This window comes from Aythya ferina, assembly GCF_964211825.1.
Source record: "Aythya ferina genome assembly, chromosome: 2".
Lineage (NCBI taxonomy): Eukaryota > Metazoa > Chordata > Aves > Anseriformes > Anatidae > Aythya > Aythya ferina.
In genome coordinates, this window is record NC_140297.1 from 77,716,446 (window position 1) to 77,734,822 (window position 18,377).

At 33.6% G+C, this 18,377-nt stretch overlaps 1 protein-coding gene across 6 annotated transcripts in view; it reads right to left on the reverse strand.

The window, feature by feature from the left end:
• CDH9 (cadherin 9) overlaps positions 1-18,377 on the reverse strand; it is a 119,023-nt gene that overhangs the window by 50,237 nt on the left and 50,409 nt on the right. For all 6 annotated transcript variants that reach the window (XM_084508382.1, XM_084508383.1, XM_084508381.1 and 3 more), the window contains exon 3: positions 3,828-4,122. In XM_084508382.1, the coding sequence (XP_084364508.1) occupies positions 3,828-4,122 (295 nt within the window). The remainder of the gene's footprint in view (positions 1-3,827; positions 4,123-18,377) is intronic.

Consider the following 18,377-nt stretch of genomic DNA (forward strand, 5'->3'; position numbering starts at 1 on the left):
CATAAAAGCCATTGCATTCAGCTCACTTCACTATTTTTGATTGCTTCTGTAATTAAGTTTGCTACACAGCATTTTCGGTATAACCATAATGCTGCTGGGGATATGATTGGATCGCATATAGATATAGCCAGACTAATTTACATACATGTACAGCTTGACAGCTGCAGTGTAGATGCTGCAGCATAGTATTAACACAAACTAATGCACAAATAAGAATTCATGTTCCCTTCTGGGCTTGGATAGGCCATGATGAAAATCCATGTTACACTTTCACTCTTCTTACTATCAAATGAGATAAACATGAGTGAGTTTTGCTTATTGGTACTGAAAATCACACATTTTGTCAGAAGTGCTGACTTATCTTTTTCTCTTGTGCGCTCTAGATCTAGTTATTCGAAGAAACAGTCACTAACACAGCAAGAAATATGTAGTATGACATAGCATTTGAATAACAGATACACAAGAAGCTGGAAACACTGTTAGTGATGATTTCATTTAAATTTCTCAATCATAATGACATTTACATTGGCTTTCATAAATATCCTCAGTAATATTTGTTAACTTCACTTAAAAAGATAATAAATATAAAATAAATATCTTTAGATTTAAGCCGCTAAATTGGAATTGGAAGAAAGAAGTCAACAATAGGAAGAAACTTATTTTTCCAGAAAGTTTTGACTTGATCATTGTGAATGTATTTGTTAAACGCATTTAAAATCATTATAGTGTACTTTTATGGTTCTTTCCAGTCAAAAAAGTTATTTGGTTAAGCATGCAAGGATCTGTGTATACATAGTTATGACGAATAACTTTCATCATCCTAAGTATTTGTAGCATGTAATGTAGTACTACACTAACTTTTTTTATTCTATATAGACTTAGTAAAGATGATTGCTCTGTGCTAGGGGTTCTTTCTTTTATTTTGCAATTCTTATTCCCTTCCATTTGTTATAGAGGGACTTATAGAATCAAGATGCAGTTTATTCTTTTTCTAAACTCTTCAGTTCTGGACTGTATTTTTGCCAGCCCAGTCTCTCTCTCTCCCTTTTTTTTTTTTTTTTTTTTTTTTCCTTTCCATTTTCACAATATTTTCTGTCCTTTTCCTTTCAGTCATACTTACCTTCACAACAGCAATAACCCTATTGATCTCTCAATAATTTCTCAGGATAGCTTTTTCTTCCTTCAGGATTTATTTTTCACAGCCCTCCAACATCAAGTTCTACAGTCCAGAACATACTTCCTTACCAAACTCAGCTATCTGACATCCATCTAATCTACTAACAGCTGCATATGCCAAAAAAAACACTGAAAAGATTAAGTGATGAAGTCTAAAGAACCTTCCTGCATAACTGACGATTGACAATTTTGTAAATTTGTGATGTTCTGCAACACTACAGAAAAAATAATTTGGGTTGCATATCTAGACAAAAAAAAAAAAAAAAAAAAAAAAAAAAAAAGTTGTTAATATATATCAAATTAATTGTAATTGCTTAAATATCATTTCCATAATGTGTTGTCGAATTTCTTAAGAAATATCCTACAGTCTGTGGAAACTTTGACCCAGGAGCCATTTATGTAGCCACTGCTCCACTATATCAGTTTTGAATCTAATTTTTGCCTCTTTCTCTTTTTCCTTCTTTTCCTTCTGTTCTATATACCACTTAGTTCTAATTTGCTGACCTACACTAATCTACCTTTCTTTTATGTAGGTATTTCAAGAAATACACTACATATTCTGTATTTTATGTGTTCTGTTTTGTACTTCATGGGAAGGTTTACTTGAGCACCACTTATATACAATTTGTAAATTGTATTACATTTAGGGGATGAATTTCACCTTTTTACTCCCAAGTCATTTTTCTACAGTCATGGCATCTGCTTCCTCATCTGGAGGAATGGGGCAAAGGGATTCCAAGGAGGAATACCTTGTTGTATTTTTTATTTACTTATATGTACATCCAGACTATTTAATTAACATACTTATGATTGACTGGAGAAATACAGAATTTTTGCTCCTTAAATGGACTGATCGGAACTTGGCTTCTTCTCTGCTACTTTGAGAAATTAAAAACCTGCTTTCACTCATACCTATTCAAATGCTAAAAAATTACATTCTAGTGTAATTTTTATAGTCAGTAATGCAAATGTATACAAAGCATAGCAGCATAGCAAAAAGTAATTCATGTCTGTTTTTTTGCCTCCACATTGGGAGGCCTTTTTTTTTTTTTTTTTTTGACTGTATAAATCCTTTATCTTTGATGTTATCTTCCCAGTAAAACTCTTCTTTACTGGAGTACATAATGTTATTTGCACTCATTTTCATTATCATTTATGGACATTTCATAGACTTAAAATTTCACAGACAATGCCAAGGCATTAGGCTTTGCATTCTATTTTTAGCATTCTATTCTCTTTTATTCATGCTTCTCCACTGATTCTAAGGAGACTGGACTAAGCAATAAGGTTAAATATGAACATCATGCTTTTTACCTTATCTATTCCAACATAGTTCCTTTCTTACAAAAAACAAACAAACAACAACAACAACAACAAAGTATATATATATAAATAAAACTAAATATGACCAGTACAATGACAATATTTTTCCTTCATAGATTATCAGGAAAGTAAATTCTGAATTGAAAAGATTTCTCCATTTCCATGTATCTTTAAAAGAACCATTCTTTGACTTTTCACGTCATAGATAGTATTGTAGGAATTCCGTTTTCATGATTAAAAAATATACAGTAAGGTTCCATTATGCTTCTACTAGTCTCAGCAGTAACTATTAGCTTATTTAAAGTATTTTGCATGTATATTGGTCACAAACCTTGAGTGTTATTTTCTTGTCTCTCTTTCTTGTCTCTCTCAGACATGTCATCATCCAGGGCTGATATTGGAAGCCATTGCACTAATTCATTATAAGTAAATAACTTGAGAATTTCTCTCTCATTTTTTCGCCATAGCTCAATGTATTTTATGTTTACTCATCTCATCAGAGAAACTGTACTGTAAACAAGTAAAGCACTTAGATGATCGTGATTACTTCTAGTGAATGCATGCTGGTGAATATTATCAATCACATCACATTATCGGAACAAAACTCAAAGAATTATTTTACTATGGAGCTATATTTCTCACCCAAATTCTAATGGCTTTCCACATTTTTACTTTTCAATCCAGCAGTTGTGAATAGCTTTAAGCTTGTTATTTATTATGAAAAAAAAAATAATAATCTTAAAACAGTTCTTCAGGAAAGAGGTTCAGATGTTTGGTATCTTAAAAAATAATAACAATAATGTTGATAACAAACAAAAAAAAACAACAACCACATAAAAACTAATTCTTTGGTATTTGTAGGAAGATATTTTGCATCACTTTGATATATGGATTGATTTGCATACTTACATGCTTAAAGTAGTTTATATCTAAAGGTACGAAAAGGTTTGGTAAATTATACTTTGTAAATACAAAGAAGATATATTTTATGGAAGTGACATTCTCAGCTGTGGCAAAACTATATAGTAACTTTTAAGACAACTTTATGTTACATTTCATGCTGGTACCTGTGGGCTTAAAAGAGTGAAGAGTAGCCTATAGTGTGGAAAAAGGATTGAAAAGTGGATGAAGATTAAACAAATAAATAAAAGCAGAAAACAATCATTTATGATACATTACTGGCAACTAATAGATATTATTCAGTAAATATTCTCAAAAGCTTGTACTAAGTGAATTTAAAAAGAAAAAAAATGAACAAGAAATTACTTAAAAGTTCCAAATCAACCCAAACTTACTTGGATTTTACATAATGATAAGTTTTTACCTACCAACTCCAGACATCTCCGGAATGCTGGCGGTGTACATGTCCTTGGTGAATTTTGGTTCATTGTCATTAATATCATGGATTTTAATGATAAATTCAGACTCTGGCTCCACTTGTCTTCCAGTCTTTCTGTCTATAGCCTTGGCACGTAGCACATACAGGGACTTTTCTTCTCTGTCCAATTTCTTTGCAGCATGAATATCTCCTGTATTTTCATCTATAATGAACAGACTGCCAGCCCCATCTCCTGTTAATATGTATTTTAAATTTCCATCTCCTTTATCTTGGTCAGTGTGTAGCTTCAGGAAGATAGAAAAGAAGAATTCTATAAATATATGTATTGTTATTACAGACCAAATCATTCAGCATATATGAATAAGTCTGTACAATCTTGACTGTAATTGGGGTCAGCAGTGGTTATCTTCTGTTTCACTGTTGAAAAAATTACAAATTTGAGACTCAGTCATACACAAAAAATAGCTCTAAACAAATTTGTAAAGACATGAGGGGATGTAGAAGATATAGAGATATGTACCATATCTTCTACTATTTGAATTAGTAATCAAAAATAACTGTAAACCAAAAAATATTTATTTCAATAACCTATCCAGAAACTGATAGAAGTCTCATTTTTGAAGATGACATGGGGTGTAAAAAACTCCCAAGTTTCTATTTGCAAAACATAGCCTGTTTTCCCTTTTATTGACTGTTGATAATGCACCCAGATGCCCTGTAACAAGGGACAAGGATTTGGATCTTAAGGATTACAGCTTTTGAACTTATATAACTTATAAAATCACTTATAAATCATGTATAAATGTTCTGATTTAAACATCTTGCATTTTAACTTCCCCCCTCCTTTTTATTTATTTATTTATTTATTTATTTTTTTGAAATATCTCACCTCAGTTAATTACTTTCCTTCCTTACAGTCCTCTCCACATGGGAGGAATAATTCTCAAGAACACTAGGAGGTAAATTTTCAAAGCATTGAGTGGGGTTTAACAGCCTTTTTCCTAATACACTTCTCCATAAGAGTTCAAAACTATTTCTGTGAACTTACAGGCAATGATTCATTGACATATAATGCCATTATGAAAAAGTGCTTAAAAACAGACAAAGCAAGGCATTGAAGCTGACCCAGACAGTAGAAGTTCTTATAGAATGTTCTTTTCTTGAATTCTACTTCTATAATTTCATTTACAGGGGCACGGTTCCATTTTATCTGTGGTGTGTTTTCCTCAGATATATGTTTACTGTCACATTTGGCCACAGCTCAGTGACCTGCATGTTTTTCAAGTATCGATAGAAAGAATTTCAACTCAGTACTTCTTTTTATTTTTTTTCTGGTATATCAATAACAATATGGTATATCAACCACCTGAAAAAATATTGTTGAGTTCATTGAAGGTTTTACTCTAGTTTGTCACGAAAGCCAGAATAGTTACTTTATGCCATTTTTTTCCTTGTTTCTCTATTTCTGTAAGTGCTTATCCCCATGTTTCATAACTGAGCCATTGCATCTTTCTATTACTCTACCTGTATGAAGGGTGATTGTGGTGGATTTTGTTAAATTCTTTCACTTTGATTTTTTTCCTCTGATTTTACACTGAAGCCTTAAAACTATTCACCATATGTGAACTCATTATTCTTATTTTAGAAATAAGACTATCAAATGACTATCTGAACAATTTTAGCACTTACTGTATTCAGTGTACATCTATATTAAAATTCTATGAAGATTCTTAAGGATTAAATAAAGTGGGTTGAAAGAATTTAATAAAATGTGCATACAGCACTCAAACAAACAAACAAACAAACAAAAAAACAACACCTCACTGGCAACTTGCCAACTCTACAGATAATACAGAGAAAGCAAATTTAACAACTGTACCTTGACAGAATGCATTAAGTAACTAATTTGCAGAGTTCAACAAAAGTATTTGATTATGATACATACTTGCATTTTCAAGAAGAAAAAAAAAAAAAAAAAGAAAAGAAGATTTATTTGCATATCAAGTATATGCAATATAAGTATATATAGTATATTTCTTTGGGTCAGATGACGTTGTCTTGTGCCACACAGCACACTTTTCTGTTCAACAGGAAAGAGTGCACTTTCATTCTTGTTGAGATATTCCTCACCATGTAGCATAAATATAGCTTCCACTTTGAGATAGAATCTTCTTGAGGTAGAATCTTTGTAAAATATGCCAACTAAGTATGAGGTCTTAGGACTGAAAAGCAACACTTGAATGTAGTTTTCTCATGAAGACAAGTCACCTTCCTTCTGAGTCTTAAAATCATTCAAGTGCTTGCTACAAAGTCTTGTGTTGTTACATGGCTCCTTAACACACTCAGCCGTCTAGGGGAGCAGCCAGAAGAGCTGGGGTTTGGGTCTCAGAGAGAAATCCTATGGATCAGGAGAAGGAAAATCTCCTAGCAGTAGCATCGGATGGAGAAGGCAGCATGAGGGAGTGAGAGGAAGGATGGGAGTTGCATTACCGATGTTGAGGCCTCAGTGAAGCTAACATCCTTTCTTAATGCTACTTAAACGTTGTTAGTTTCTCGTGTTAACATCAGTCAGACATGTAAGTTCTTAAAAGTTGAGTACACATTCCATTTTCATGCATTTACAAAGCTATTTTCCTTGTATTTTTGAAATAATTTTTGTCATTCTCTCCAGGGTTGTTTATTCTTGTTTGTTTTATTTCCCCTATACATGTATATATTCCAACATACAGCTATTAATTTACATTTCTATGACAAGTTTGTTGTTATGTGGATTAAACTAGACTCTGGTCCACAAGTATTATCTCCACAGTAGCCTGTGAGGCAGACTGTAAGGGCAGAGACTTAACTGTCAGGAGTCCTGGTCTTTAATTGCAAGTAGTGCTGTGCAGGGGAGGAATGTAATTTTTTCAGGAACTAGAAGTTTCCCACTTTTGAAGATGAGCAACCATTACTGAAACAAATATGGTTTAGAACTAAGAAATGAAAGAAAAAAGGGGACAAGGAGTGGAATGAGAATTGTGTATTGCTTGTTTTGATTTAGAACAGAAAACAAAATTATCCATTTAAAAAGGAATGTTTTGTTTGTGTGGAATTATATCAGAAATAATAAGTATATAATATACATTTTATTTTTATAGAAATTACAGCTGGAATATTATTTTAATATAATTTTATTTGAAATTGTAGTAATAATATAGTTCATATTTGAAGACCTGTTAAATGCTTCCCCCAGGCAGCTCTGGTACCTAAAGAATTTTTCAGGGAGTATAAAGTGTCCTTAAAGGCAGCATTTTCCTTAGCAAGTTTCCAGATTTTGCTATTTGCATTTTATTATTATTATTTTTTTTTTTTTTCCTATTCCTACAGGTTCTTTCTAGGCTTGGAGAGCTGGTTATCTGCTGAAAACAGATCATATATACTGAAAGACATGTGCAGATGGGTAGCAGAGATCCAGACTGAATGTAAATGGTATTAGATTGCAATCTCATTTTGATTGCTCAAATGAACAACTCCGCTGGTGATCTAAGGTCAATGACCTCTTGCAATGGGGCAACGATGTGAGGTCAAAGTAGTGAGGTCACTGATCTTTTCTACACTAACAAGTGGTTCTGGAAAAATATCACATCTGCCCACTGTCATTCCCTTATCCTGCCTCTCAACTATGCATAGGTCCTCAGAGAATAGGTTAATTTCTTTTATCTGTCTTTTCAGACTACCCACAAAGATGGCAGGTTGCTCAAACTGTGACAGCAATTTTAACCTTCCTCTTTATGTTTCTATCAAATGATAAATAGGATTTTTAGACATGGTAAATTTGGGAATAGAATATTCCTCACAACAAAGCATTCCATATCCTACTGCCCACTTAGTTAGTAAGATCACTTCAAGTACAGTTGCAAACTATGACTTATTCCACATGTAAAAATTTCTAATTCCTATGAATGTTATGGTTTGTATTTAGCATTTAAGGACCCTCCATTGGTCTGCGATTTAAGTTTGCAACATTACAGTTTGTGGGAAAAAAAAATGGATTATTTCCATATTGAAAAAAAAAAAAAAAAAAAAAAAAAAAAAGTGACACATTATCCACAATCTTATAGAAATAAAATACTAGTTGTGTAAAACATAATAATCACACTACTCTCTCACTATAATAAATTTATGAAACTGCAAAATACTACTTTCTAATTTATGAAACAAAGTAGCTTCACATAAGATTGTAGAAGTTCATGCAAAATAAGAGTAGCAATACAGTTATAAAAAGATGCTGCAACTTAATTTTGACTAGTTTATATTGTGTTTCTTTGCAGCTGTGAATTTTTCAATTTACATTTATTTGTAATATAAGATAAGTTCTCAGCTTTTAAAAGTTTATTTTCCTATAGAAAGCCTACAGAAAATCACCTACAGAAAATCAAAATAAAAAATACGTTATAATGTTTACAAAATGCTGTGCCTTTTATTCATTAAAATGAAGGAACAAAAACAGGATACTTTTCTAAATCCTTTTGCCAGATTTAGTAAATAGCATTAAATGTAAAATACTTCTTCTTTGTGTTATTATTATTATTAAACCATTTATGTGTGTAAAGGAAGATCATTTGTCCAAACCAAATAAACAGTCTGCATGCTTTTAATTTGAAGTAATTTTTTACTGCTACGGTTTCCCTATGTTTTTCAGAGCCAGCAGGTCTGGGGAGGTCCATCAGTTACTAGGAGCAGAAAGGCATACCTGTTGAAATATTTAATGTTGTTGTTGTTGTTTTACTCTGCAAGTTTCTATTTCTCTTTTTGGGGTGAGGTTCTGAAGCAAGTTCTATGTAGGTAGAAAATAAAGCTGTCAAATGTGTCCTTTCTCATATCTTAAACTGTCTACATTCTACAACATTCTACATTCAACATTCAACATCCTTCATCAAACCGATGAAGGATGAATGTTGGATGAATACTACAATCTCTGCAAGAAGCTAGCAGGTCAGAGGAGAACCATGAAATACTTTGATAAAGGAAAAAAAAATAATAACAATAACAATAAAATCCAGCAACAACAACAACAAAACAGATATTAGATTACTCGGTATATAGTGACCACACTGATAACAATAACATATCCATTCCATTTAATATACAGCATGGAATCACCTGAAATATTTTGGAATGAAGATGTAACTTAGAAGATGCACTGCTGAGTATCTTTATTTCTTGTTATTCTTCTGCACATATTTGTTTTTCTGTAGTGTGGCTGGCTAAATACATTATCAACACAACTTCTCCTGAGAATCATTAGAGAAAAAAACATAGGTAATGGTTATGACAATTACCTATTTCTGTAACAATGTATGTGTTATAAATATGAGTATATTTATAAATGTTCTCTTATTTTTTTTTTTTTATTTTTTTTTAATAGCAAAAGTTGGTATCTCAACTGTCTATCCAGTTCTGCAAAACTGATTTTTTGTGTTATGTGATGATTAAGACCATGATGTTCCCAAAATAAATCTTGACATAAATTTACATGGGTCTATGTTACTGGGATTTGCAATAAGTAAATGAGTAGAAGAACAACAAATTATATTTAGAGGTGTGTAGCATAATTTTATTTTCCTGAAATTAAGTACCTTGCTTATGAAGGCTTACATTTCACCTTCATGCAGCACTCGGCATATGGTAGTTTTAGGCATATCAGCAAAAGGTAGTTATAACACATACCTTCCTGCTTTCAGGAAGCATTTTGTTTGATTATGCCAAACTTTTTTAATTTCAAACCAAACTTCTTTCAAACCAATGTCATTACACATAGTACAAAAGATATGGGTATGCTTTGGAGGGTAAAGCAATTTTATAACTGATCAAGTTAATTGGTATGGAATGGTAAAAGGGAAAGTACAGAGGAAAAAAAGGATATTTGTCTTAGAAAAGAGACCAACGTTTAAAAGCTCTTGACTGTTTCTTGTTAATTCAATTTTCATTCACTAAATTTTGTGTACTGCGTGGATGATTTGGTTCTCATTTCCTTGTAATAGAAAGTAACCCTTCTCAAGCTAGGCAGACATAATCAATGTAAGACAATGGAAGAAGGGAGAATCAATAGGGACAGTTAACAAATTATATAGTGTTATGAATAAATTTACCCCATTCAGGGGAAAAACAAACAAACAAACAAACAAACAAAACTTCTTATAATTGTTGTTGTAGATGAAAAGGAGAAAAAAGAGCAAGACAAGCTACTTCTGACTAGCAAGATTTTTATTAATAGAGTGCAGACATTTATTTAGTTACCTAAATTCAGAAAAAAGTTGTGATCTCTCCTGTGGAGAGGAATGAGGGGAAAGTCAAAAACACCTCCAGAAAGAGGGTAGATCCATGCTTACATTGTGGCAGGACTGTACTAATGCTTACAATGTAGATGGTCTGCAGCATACCTCTGTATCCTAGAATCTTAGAATCCTAGAATGTTTTGGACTGGAAGGGATCTTAAAGTTGGACCATCCAGTTCCAAGTCCCCTGACATGAGTGGGGACAAATTCCACCAGATGAAGTTGCTCAAAGCCCCATCCAATCTGACCTTGATCTCTTCCAGGGATGGGGCATCCACAGCTTCTCTGTGCAACCTGTGGCCTCACTACCTTCACAGTAAAGAACTTATTCTAATATATCTAATCTAAATAGATATATTTAGTATAGTTTAGCCTTCCAACCTCTTTTATATTAAAGCCATTACTCCTTGTCCTATCACTACACTCCCTGACAAAGTGTCCCTCTTCTTCTTTCTTATAGGCTCCCTTTAGGGGGGGACCTGGAATGCTGCAGGGAGGTCTCCCTGGAACCTTCTCTTCTCCAGGCTGAACAACCCCAACTTCCTCAGCCTGTCTTTAAAGGAGAAGTGCTCCAGCCCTTTGATCATTCTTGTGGCCCTGCTCTGAACTCACTCTATCAGGTCCATGTCCTATTCTTGTGCTGTGTGCCCCAGAGCTGAATGCAGTACTCCAGGTAGCATCTCAGGAGAGCAAAGTAGAGAGGCAGAATCACATCCCTTGTCCTGCTGGCCATGTTTCTTTTGATACATCCCAGGATACAGCTGGCTTTCTAGGCTGAAAGCAAACATTGCCAGTTCATGTTGAGCTTTTCATCAACCAACATCCCCAGGTCCTTCCCCTCAAAGCTGCTCTCAATAAAATGTATAGAAATCCAAAAATGGTATACTGCAGGTTTTTTGCCTCCACTGTCTTCATCCATGCAGTTTTCTCCAGTAGAGGAACCTAATATTCCACAATATCATTATTTGTTTAGTAGAAAGTATGTTAATATAAGTATATGTTACTTCCTTTCTGAAGTGAAGATACATGTTGGGTGATTACTGCCATCAATTAACACTTTTTCGTATCACTAATTTGGTAAATTTTTGTATTAGTGGGAGAAGGCCACACTGAATTCCACATTGTTGTGGAGAAACTATTACCTGAACACAAGCAAGCCTCTTCAAGGATATGTCCAAGATGCAGGAATGTATGGGGATGCAATCACAAATAGAATGCAGATGTGCTTGCAAGGAATGCAGGGTGAAAATACAGAATTTATGTCAGAATTTTTTTTTTTCTTTTTTTTTTTTTTTTTTTCTCAGATGTGTGATAAGCTGAATGCATAGTCAAGTGATTGATATCTGACCTGGAAGAAAAATAAGTTCCTGGACATGCCCAGATGATTGAATCTTCAAACTCTAATTTTCTGATTGCAGGATAGCTGTTTTTACTTGCTCTCTACAGATCAGGACAGGGAGGAATTGGAGGAATATGCAAACCTTTTCTTTGTGTGCAGAAGCAGTGTTGACTCCCACAGGTTAGATACAGTTATGGCACATTACTTTTCTTTCTGTGTTCAGTGCCAGTATCATTGCCTTGTATTTTTTTTTCTTCAATATTTTGTATATTTTATGTTCCTTCTTATTTGCTATTCACTGTTTTCTAAGTAGAAGAGGTTCTTTGAACAAAAATTCTGCAAATTTCATTAGAAAATCTTAATATCCTTACAGTATTTTTAGATTCATCCTGTAGAACTGTGAAGCAATTTTTATAAATTCTGTAAAAGTGCTATGATAATCAAAAAGACTTAACTCCATTTCACATACAATAATTGTATGAAGTCATTTCAAAGGAGCTTACTCTACTGCAGTCTTTGTTACATCATTGTACCTTCACTAATAAAGTTAAATCGTATTTAAGCACAAAGTGTTAAAATTGCTTATGGTAAGTTTGTATATGTCCAGATATGTATTTTTGATGATTGAAGCAGTAGCATACTGCATTCAATTTGTTAATCTTGGCTGGAACTGAGTTTTGTTAAAATGTTTATTATTCAAAGGTGTTTCTTAAAGGAGGACATTAGGTGTTCTTGCTGTTTTGTTTTCTTCCAACTGCTGGAGGCATAACAATAAAAATGTAAAGTGTAAATGTTGCTGGTTAGTTTGGTTTGAGGCTATCACAAGTCAGCAGGGGAAACTTGGAACCTATAAAAGACAAAGATTTTTTTCCCTGTGAAACTGAAAGCTGATCCAAGAGTTTTATTGATATTGTGTTTTCATAACAAATAGATTTCTGTTTAAGGTTTTGCTGAACCATAGCAGAGCTTTCTGAACACATCTCTTGTTTGTTTTATATTTCATGTACAATTTATGCCTTAGATGGAAACATTTCTTCCCCCCAAAGCATTGTATATTCAGTCTCTTACTTCCTAGTGCAGTTAAAGTTCTTTCCGCATGCCAGTCACAACTTTGTCTTTGCTACCGAGTCTTCTCCTTGAGTTTACATTTCATAACATTCTTTTCTTTATGCAAGACTCATTCCATTTATAACTTCAGTCTGAAAAAAACTTTTCCATAAAGTTAACATAATGTAGCAGTTTGTCAGCTAGGAAATACAGCATTTTGTCTGTGATATATCCAGACTGACTTTAGAAAATATATAGGGAAACCACATTAGTCTACACATTACATAAACAAACAAGTGGCAAAGTGTTGTATTTAATATGATTCTTTCAAATATTCTTATGTCTTCTTAAATGCAATAACCATAAGCAATAGGGAAGGACAGGGAAGAATAAACTGTTAAGATATGTTCAAAGTGGGAAGTCTCACAATGACCCTTTCATATACGAAAGAAAACAAAGTTTCTGTACTTGTAAGGTTCTTCAGGCATCTTGTAAGACAATCTCTAGCAAAAGCTTCTGGGCTGAGGGAAGTAACACAAGAAAATACAGCCTCATATGTATTTAAACTTAACAGAAATACATGCCTATATTCATCAGATTTCTATTCATATATGTATGTATGTGTATATATGTATGATGCTATTTATTCTGAAGCTATGGCATAGAAAATATTGAGTTTTCCAAGGCAGCCCAATATGTATTGAAGCACATACTGGTTTGACCCCAGTAGTCTTGACTGTAATCACTCTAACATTTCTCCAAGTCAATAAGTTTATGTATATGGAGGTGGTAAAGAACACAGAAGTTAAGGAGGAGGATAGATTAGTATTAAAAATAAAATAGAACAAAATAAAACAAAATGAAATTCATACCAAAAGTGTAAGAAGTGTACTTGAAATAAAAATTTGTACCATCTCTGCCAATGCCAAAATCTTCCCTAAAGTATGTTGAATGCTAGTGACAGGTAGGATATTACCCAGTAATTATATGATTTCAGATCACCTTGTGAGATATACAGCAGCTGGGATACAGCACCGACAGCAATATTCTCCTTCACGCTTCCAATATTCTCCTTCATTAACATTTTAACTAATTAAAAACTCTAAAAACATCTTAATAACTGCAGTTGTTCTTCAGTTTGGATTGCAGTAGCAGTATCTGCATCAGCTTAATTTTCTATTCATGTGTGTTTAATCAAAAGTTTTATGTATGTGCTAAATGGCAATGTATTTACCTGACATGAATTTGTGACATCCGCACAAACTTCTTAATTAAACAACCTAACTCTGTGTGTGATGGTAACCTAAGTGACTGTATATTAAACAAGGCAAATGACATTTACTTTTCTTATCTTCTGTTTTCCAGCATCTGGTTCTTGTGTTCAGCTGTCTATTGTTACAAATTCTCTAGAGAATCATTTTGTGAAAAATATTGCCAACACCAGCTGCAGGTGCCGATTTTAGCTTAGTGAGTAGGGGTAAATCTGGTTTTAATTTAGGAAGGGTTGAGTAGAATTATTAGTAGCCTTTTGGTGCTGATGATACAAACAAAATACGTGGAAATTATTTCCCTCCACCCCTACCTCCTCCCCACACCAACTCCCCACTCCAACCAAGGGTTGGAGTACTGAAAATCAGAACTGCTTTCTCAAGTGTCTTCTTCCCCTGCATAAGTCCTACATTTCCTGCACCCTAAGTGGTAAGTTGGTATGTTGTAAGCAAATCTGAAAAAGTGAACATATTATTATTTCTGTATAATGAATTGGATTTCAGAGCACGTATAATTTGTATTTTTGTTCAATTCTCCAAATCAACAGATGACCTGTAAGTTTTCAGTCTGATTAAAAAAAGCCTTTTTTTTTTTTTTTTTTTTTTTTTAATATGGTTTGCCACATATTGTCATTTGGCTGTTCCAAAAGATGAGATACAGGTTTACAGTAAATCGCTATAGCCATCAATTACGTCCACAGATCAGAAATTATCACATCACAACTCAACACCAAGCGCTGTCACTTTAATCAATCCCTGGAGCTGTTGGTAAATCCATCATTATTTTAAAGACTTCACAGTAAGACAGGATATTTTTCTCATAGATTTTTTTTCTAACCAGAAACTTCTGGGTGAAATGTTTCAGTATATGTGATGTCTTGCAGTTCCAGAGGCACAAAAAACGCTTGCTACTTCTAAAGATGGGCACAGAGGCACACAGAAATAGAAGCTCCAGCACTGAAAGCAGTATGAATTTCACATAAATGAATTGTCCTTTGCCCTCAAAAGATCTAATTGATCCAAACTCGTCTCTTCAATAATAAGCATATAAGAAATACTGTACTAGGTGAGACCTACAGTCCCTCTATGCAAGTACTCTATCTCAGTGGCAATTGGAGATGCTGGTTTGGGAAAGCGTGCAAACCTGTCCAGTGCAATTTTTTCTTCTTTCACATCCACAGCTGCTACAACTGTCTGATTAGTGAGGTTAGAGGGACAAGGAGTAGTTGGAGGATGCACATAGCTGTGAAGTGTCTTTTTGGTTGGGTTTTATGAATCCAATGTCCCTTAACATGTATAGTTATCCTTTGCCCTAATTGCACACGTACTGTGATGATTTATATTGTTTCCAGTTGTGGATCATCCACAATGACCTGGAGACAGCATCAATAACAGGTTTATTTACTGTTTTTAATCACAAATTTGTGTGTCAATGTGTATTTGTATATACAGGTAGATGTCTATAGGCATGTTTATATATTTAGATAGATGTCAATAGAACAAGACTGAATATTTTTCAGAAAGTCATACAGTGTATGTATGTATGAAGAATAATGGAATAAGATGTTGAGATGTGAGGCTGTGTGATCAAAGAGCATTTTTTGGCCTAAAATCTGTTAACAGTCTACCAGGCTGGCAGCCCCAAACAAACAAAACCAGACTGTAGGCCAGCTGATTCAAAGCAGATCCAAAAATGTGCATTCTTCCTAAACTGTTCAACTATTTGTTGTTTCCAGAGATATATCAAAATATTTGAAGTTACTTACTCTCCTTAAAATATATTCACTCTTACATAAATGCTCTTCAGACCTGAAAGAGTGATGGTTTTGTGTTCCATGCTTACTGATTAACAGTCAGTTCTCTACCAAAAAGCTTCAAATTGCAATAAATTGCAAATTGTCACACTCACCAAAGGGTACTCAGTGAAAGTATATTATACAATTATCATCTGTCTTTTGCATTTCTCAGTCTGAATGCAGTTCCCCTAACCCATCCCTGCTCCAAGACACACATGTGTTTGCCTAGCAATAGGTACAGATTCTCAAAGGTGGGTGTGTCAGGGAGTAAGATCTGAAATCAGCAGGGGACATATTAAGCACCAAGCCTTGACTCTGTTGTGAGATGTAGCTTCCTAAGTGAAGCTACTGTTTCAGGAAGAGTATCCTGAAGAAAACAGTAGTTAGGAAAGAAAAATTAGTAGTTAGGAGAGAATATATGGTAATTTTTTTGCTATTTCTTAGTTGTAACTGACTTAGTATTTACTGCAATTTGCATTACCTGATTTTACAGTTCATTTTAATCTTGTTTCAAAATACCATTTTTGGAAGATTATTCCTATAACAATGCCAAGGACAGGGTGGTGGCAGAAATGGTTACCAAAACACTTCATTATTTTTCTAGCATGAGTGAGCCTGGTAAGCACCATGCCTTTTAAAGGCCTGAGACAAGCTTTCAGGTTCAGCCTAAACCACAGGCTGATTGTACCTGTCTGATTAAGCATGAAGACTGTGGCTTAGTGGAAAGCCAGAGTAAGGCTGCCTGGGGCTTCAAATGAAAACTCTACAAAAGACAAGCAGGGCATAGAGCAGCCAAAGCATAAGGCTGAAACCATGCATAAAGCCCTGCAGACCAACAGTGCCACTTCACAAAGGGTATGTTTAATTTAATAGCTGAATCTGCAATCTGGAACAGATGAGATGAGATAAATATCGAGACATTAGACAATGCAGCAGATGTTGGACTTTTGGTGTTTTTCTTTTTTTTAATTTTTACTTTGTTTTTGGTTTGGTTTGGTTTTCTTTATTTTTTTTTAAGTCTCAGAGCAAATATTAATGAAAAGGAAACCCATCAGGGTGTGCACAAAACATGAGATTAATATCAGTTTAACAGCATGGCTTACCAAAGTGTTTACATCTGGTTAAAGCAGATGCAGTTCTTAAAGTAACAATGCAAATTTCATATTAACTTTATGGGAAAAAAAAAAAAAAAGAAGTATTTTGATGGGAAATGGAGACTTCAATACTGACTGTGACTGTATCCTTTGCTGAAGTGTATTTTTGTTTTGGTAGTTACTCAGTACTTTGGAGAAGCACAGAGCACACAAAGTAAAACTGATAGTTTTGCTAATTATCCTATGACTTTATCTGAAGTAAAATGTTGAGCATTGGCTTGTTGACCATGTCTCATGTTGGAGACAGGCTTTAAGACAGAACTTGAGATTCTGCTAGTATTCAGGAGGAGGGGTCAGTGGTGAATTTTTTTTTTTTTTTTTTTTTTTTTTTTTTTTGACACTGGATGTGTGCAGTTATTTCTTCCTTGATTTTCTCTTCAAATAAGTAAGCCCTGCCAATGTGCTGATTTTTTTCCTGTGCAATGACTTTTCAGTTAATTCTCTAACAGTTCTCATTGACTGGTTCTGTGACCTCAAATAACTGTTTCAACTCTGATGCAGTTTATTCTTCAGATAAATGTATATGATAACATTTTCTACTTCACCATAGGTGTGTTTAATAAACATAAAATACTTTGAGATATTTTGTTGAAAGGTACTTACACAAATGTAAAATATTAACAATGATAGTTAATAATAATCATATTTTTCCTCTTTTATCCTTGTCTAAAATATCTAAATCAATTTTTTTGGAAAACATATCAAGTATATATAAATATTCTCAAAAAAAAAAAAAAAAAGAAACATAAAATTAATTTAAAGTGTGGGGTTTTGCTTTGTTTTTCACATTGAAGTTAGAAAAGATTTAGCCACCTCTACAAAGAAAGTTAGGAACGGTAGCTCTAATAGAATGAAAACAGAGTAGGTCATTCTTGTTCCTTTCCATTACCAGTATTTATGAAGGGCTTAAGAATTTCTTCTGGAATAGACTCAGACTTTGTCTTTCACTTCCATGCATTTTGCATGTGATTCTAAATCTTTCATATGAAATGGGAATCAGACTGTGACCTCTTCTACTTCATGATTACTAGCCTGTACAGGGACAAATATACTTTCATGTTCTGTGAAACTTAGAGTGACAGTGAAAAAAATTTAGTGATTTATTCTTCTTTCTTACATCCCCACTTCCATTTACTTCAGTGACTGTATATAAACACTAGTTTGTGTGCCAAAAGCCTTTTTATATGACCGTTATCGTCCACAGTCTTTGTTCATATCTGATTAACATCTGTTTAAAATATCTAACTGTGTATATTTTTATTTAATTTTAAATATCTGTGTTACAGAGAACATACACCCCCAGGTTTTTTTTTTGTTTGTTTGTTTGTTTTCAATTTCTGATTTAAAGGTTCTTTAGTTTCAGCATTTCAAAGTCAGATGCTGCAGTTGTAGAATGACAAGGTAAGCAAATACTTTCTATATTTTGCTTTTTATTTGTTAATTCAGTCCTATCAGTCAAGTACCTGATCCAATTATATTTGAAGTTTTAATGCTCTTTTACATCTTGGTATGTGACAGTGTTTACCCCATGACAAATGCTTCTTAAAAAGAAAAATATGCTTACACAATCCCTTTAAGAACTCTCAGAAAAGCACCATTTTTAAAGCTCATGTCAATA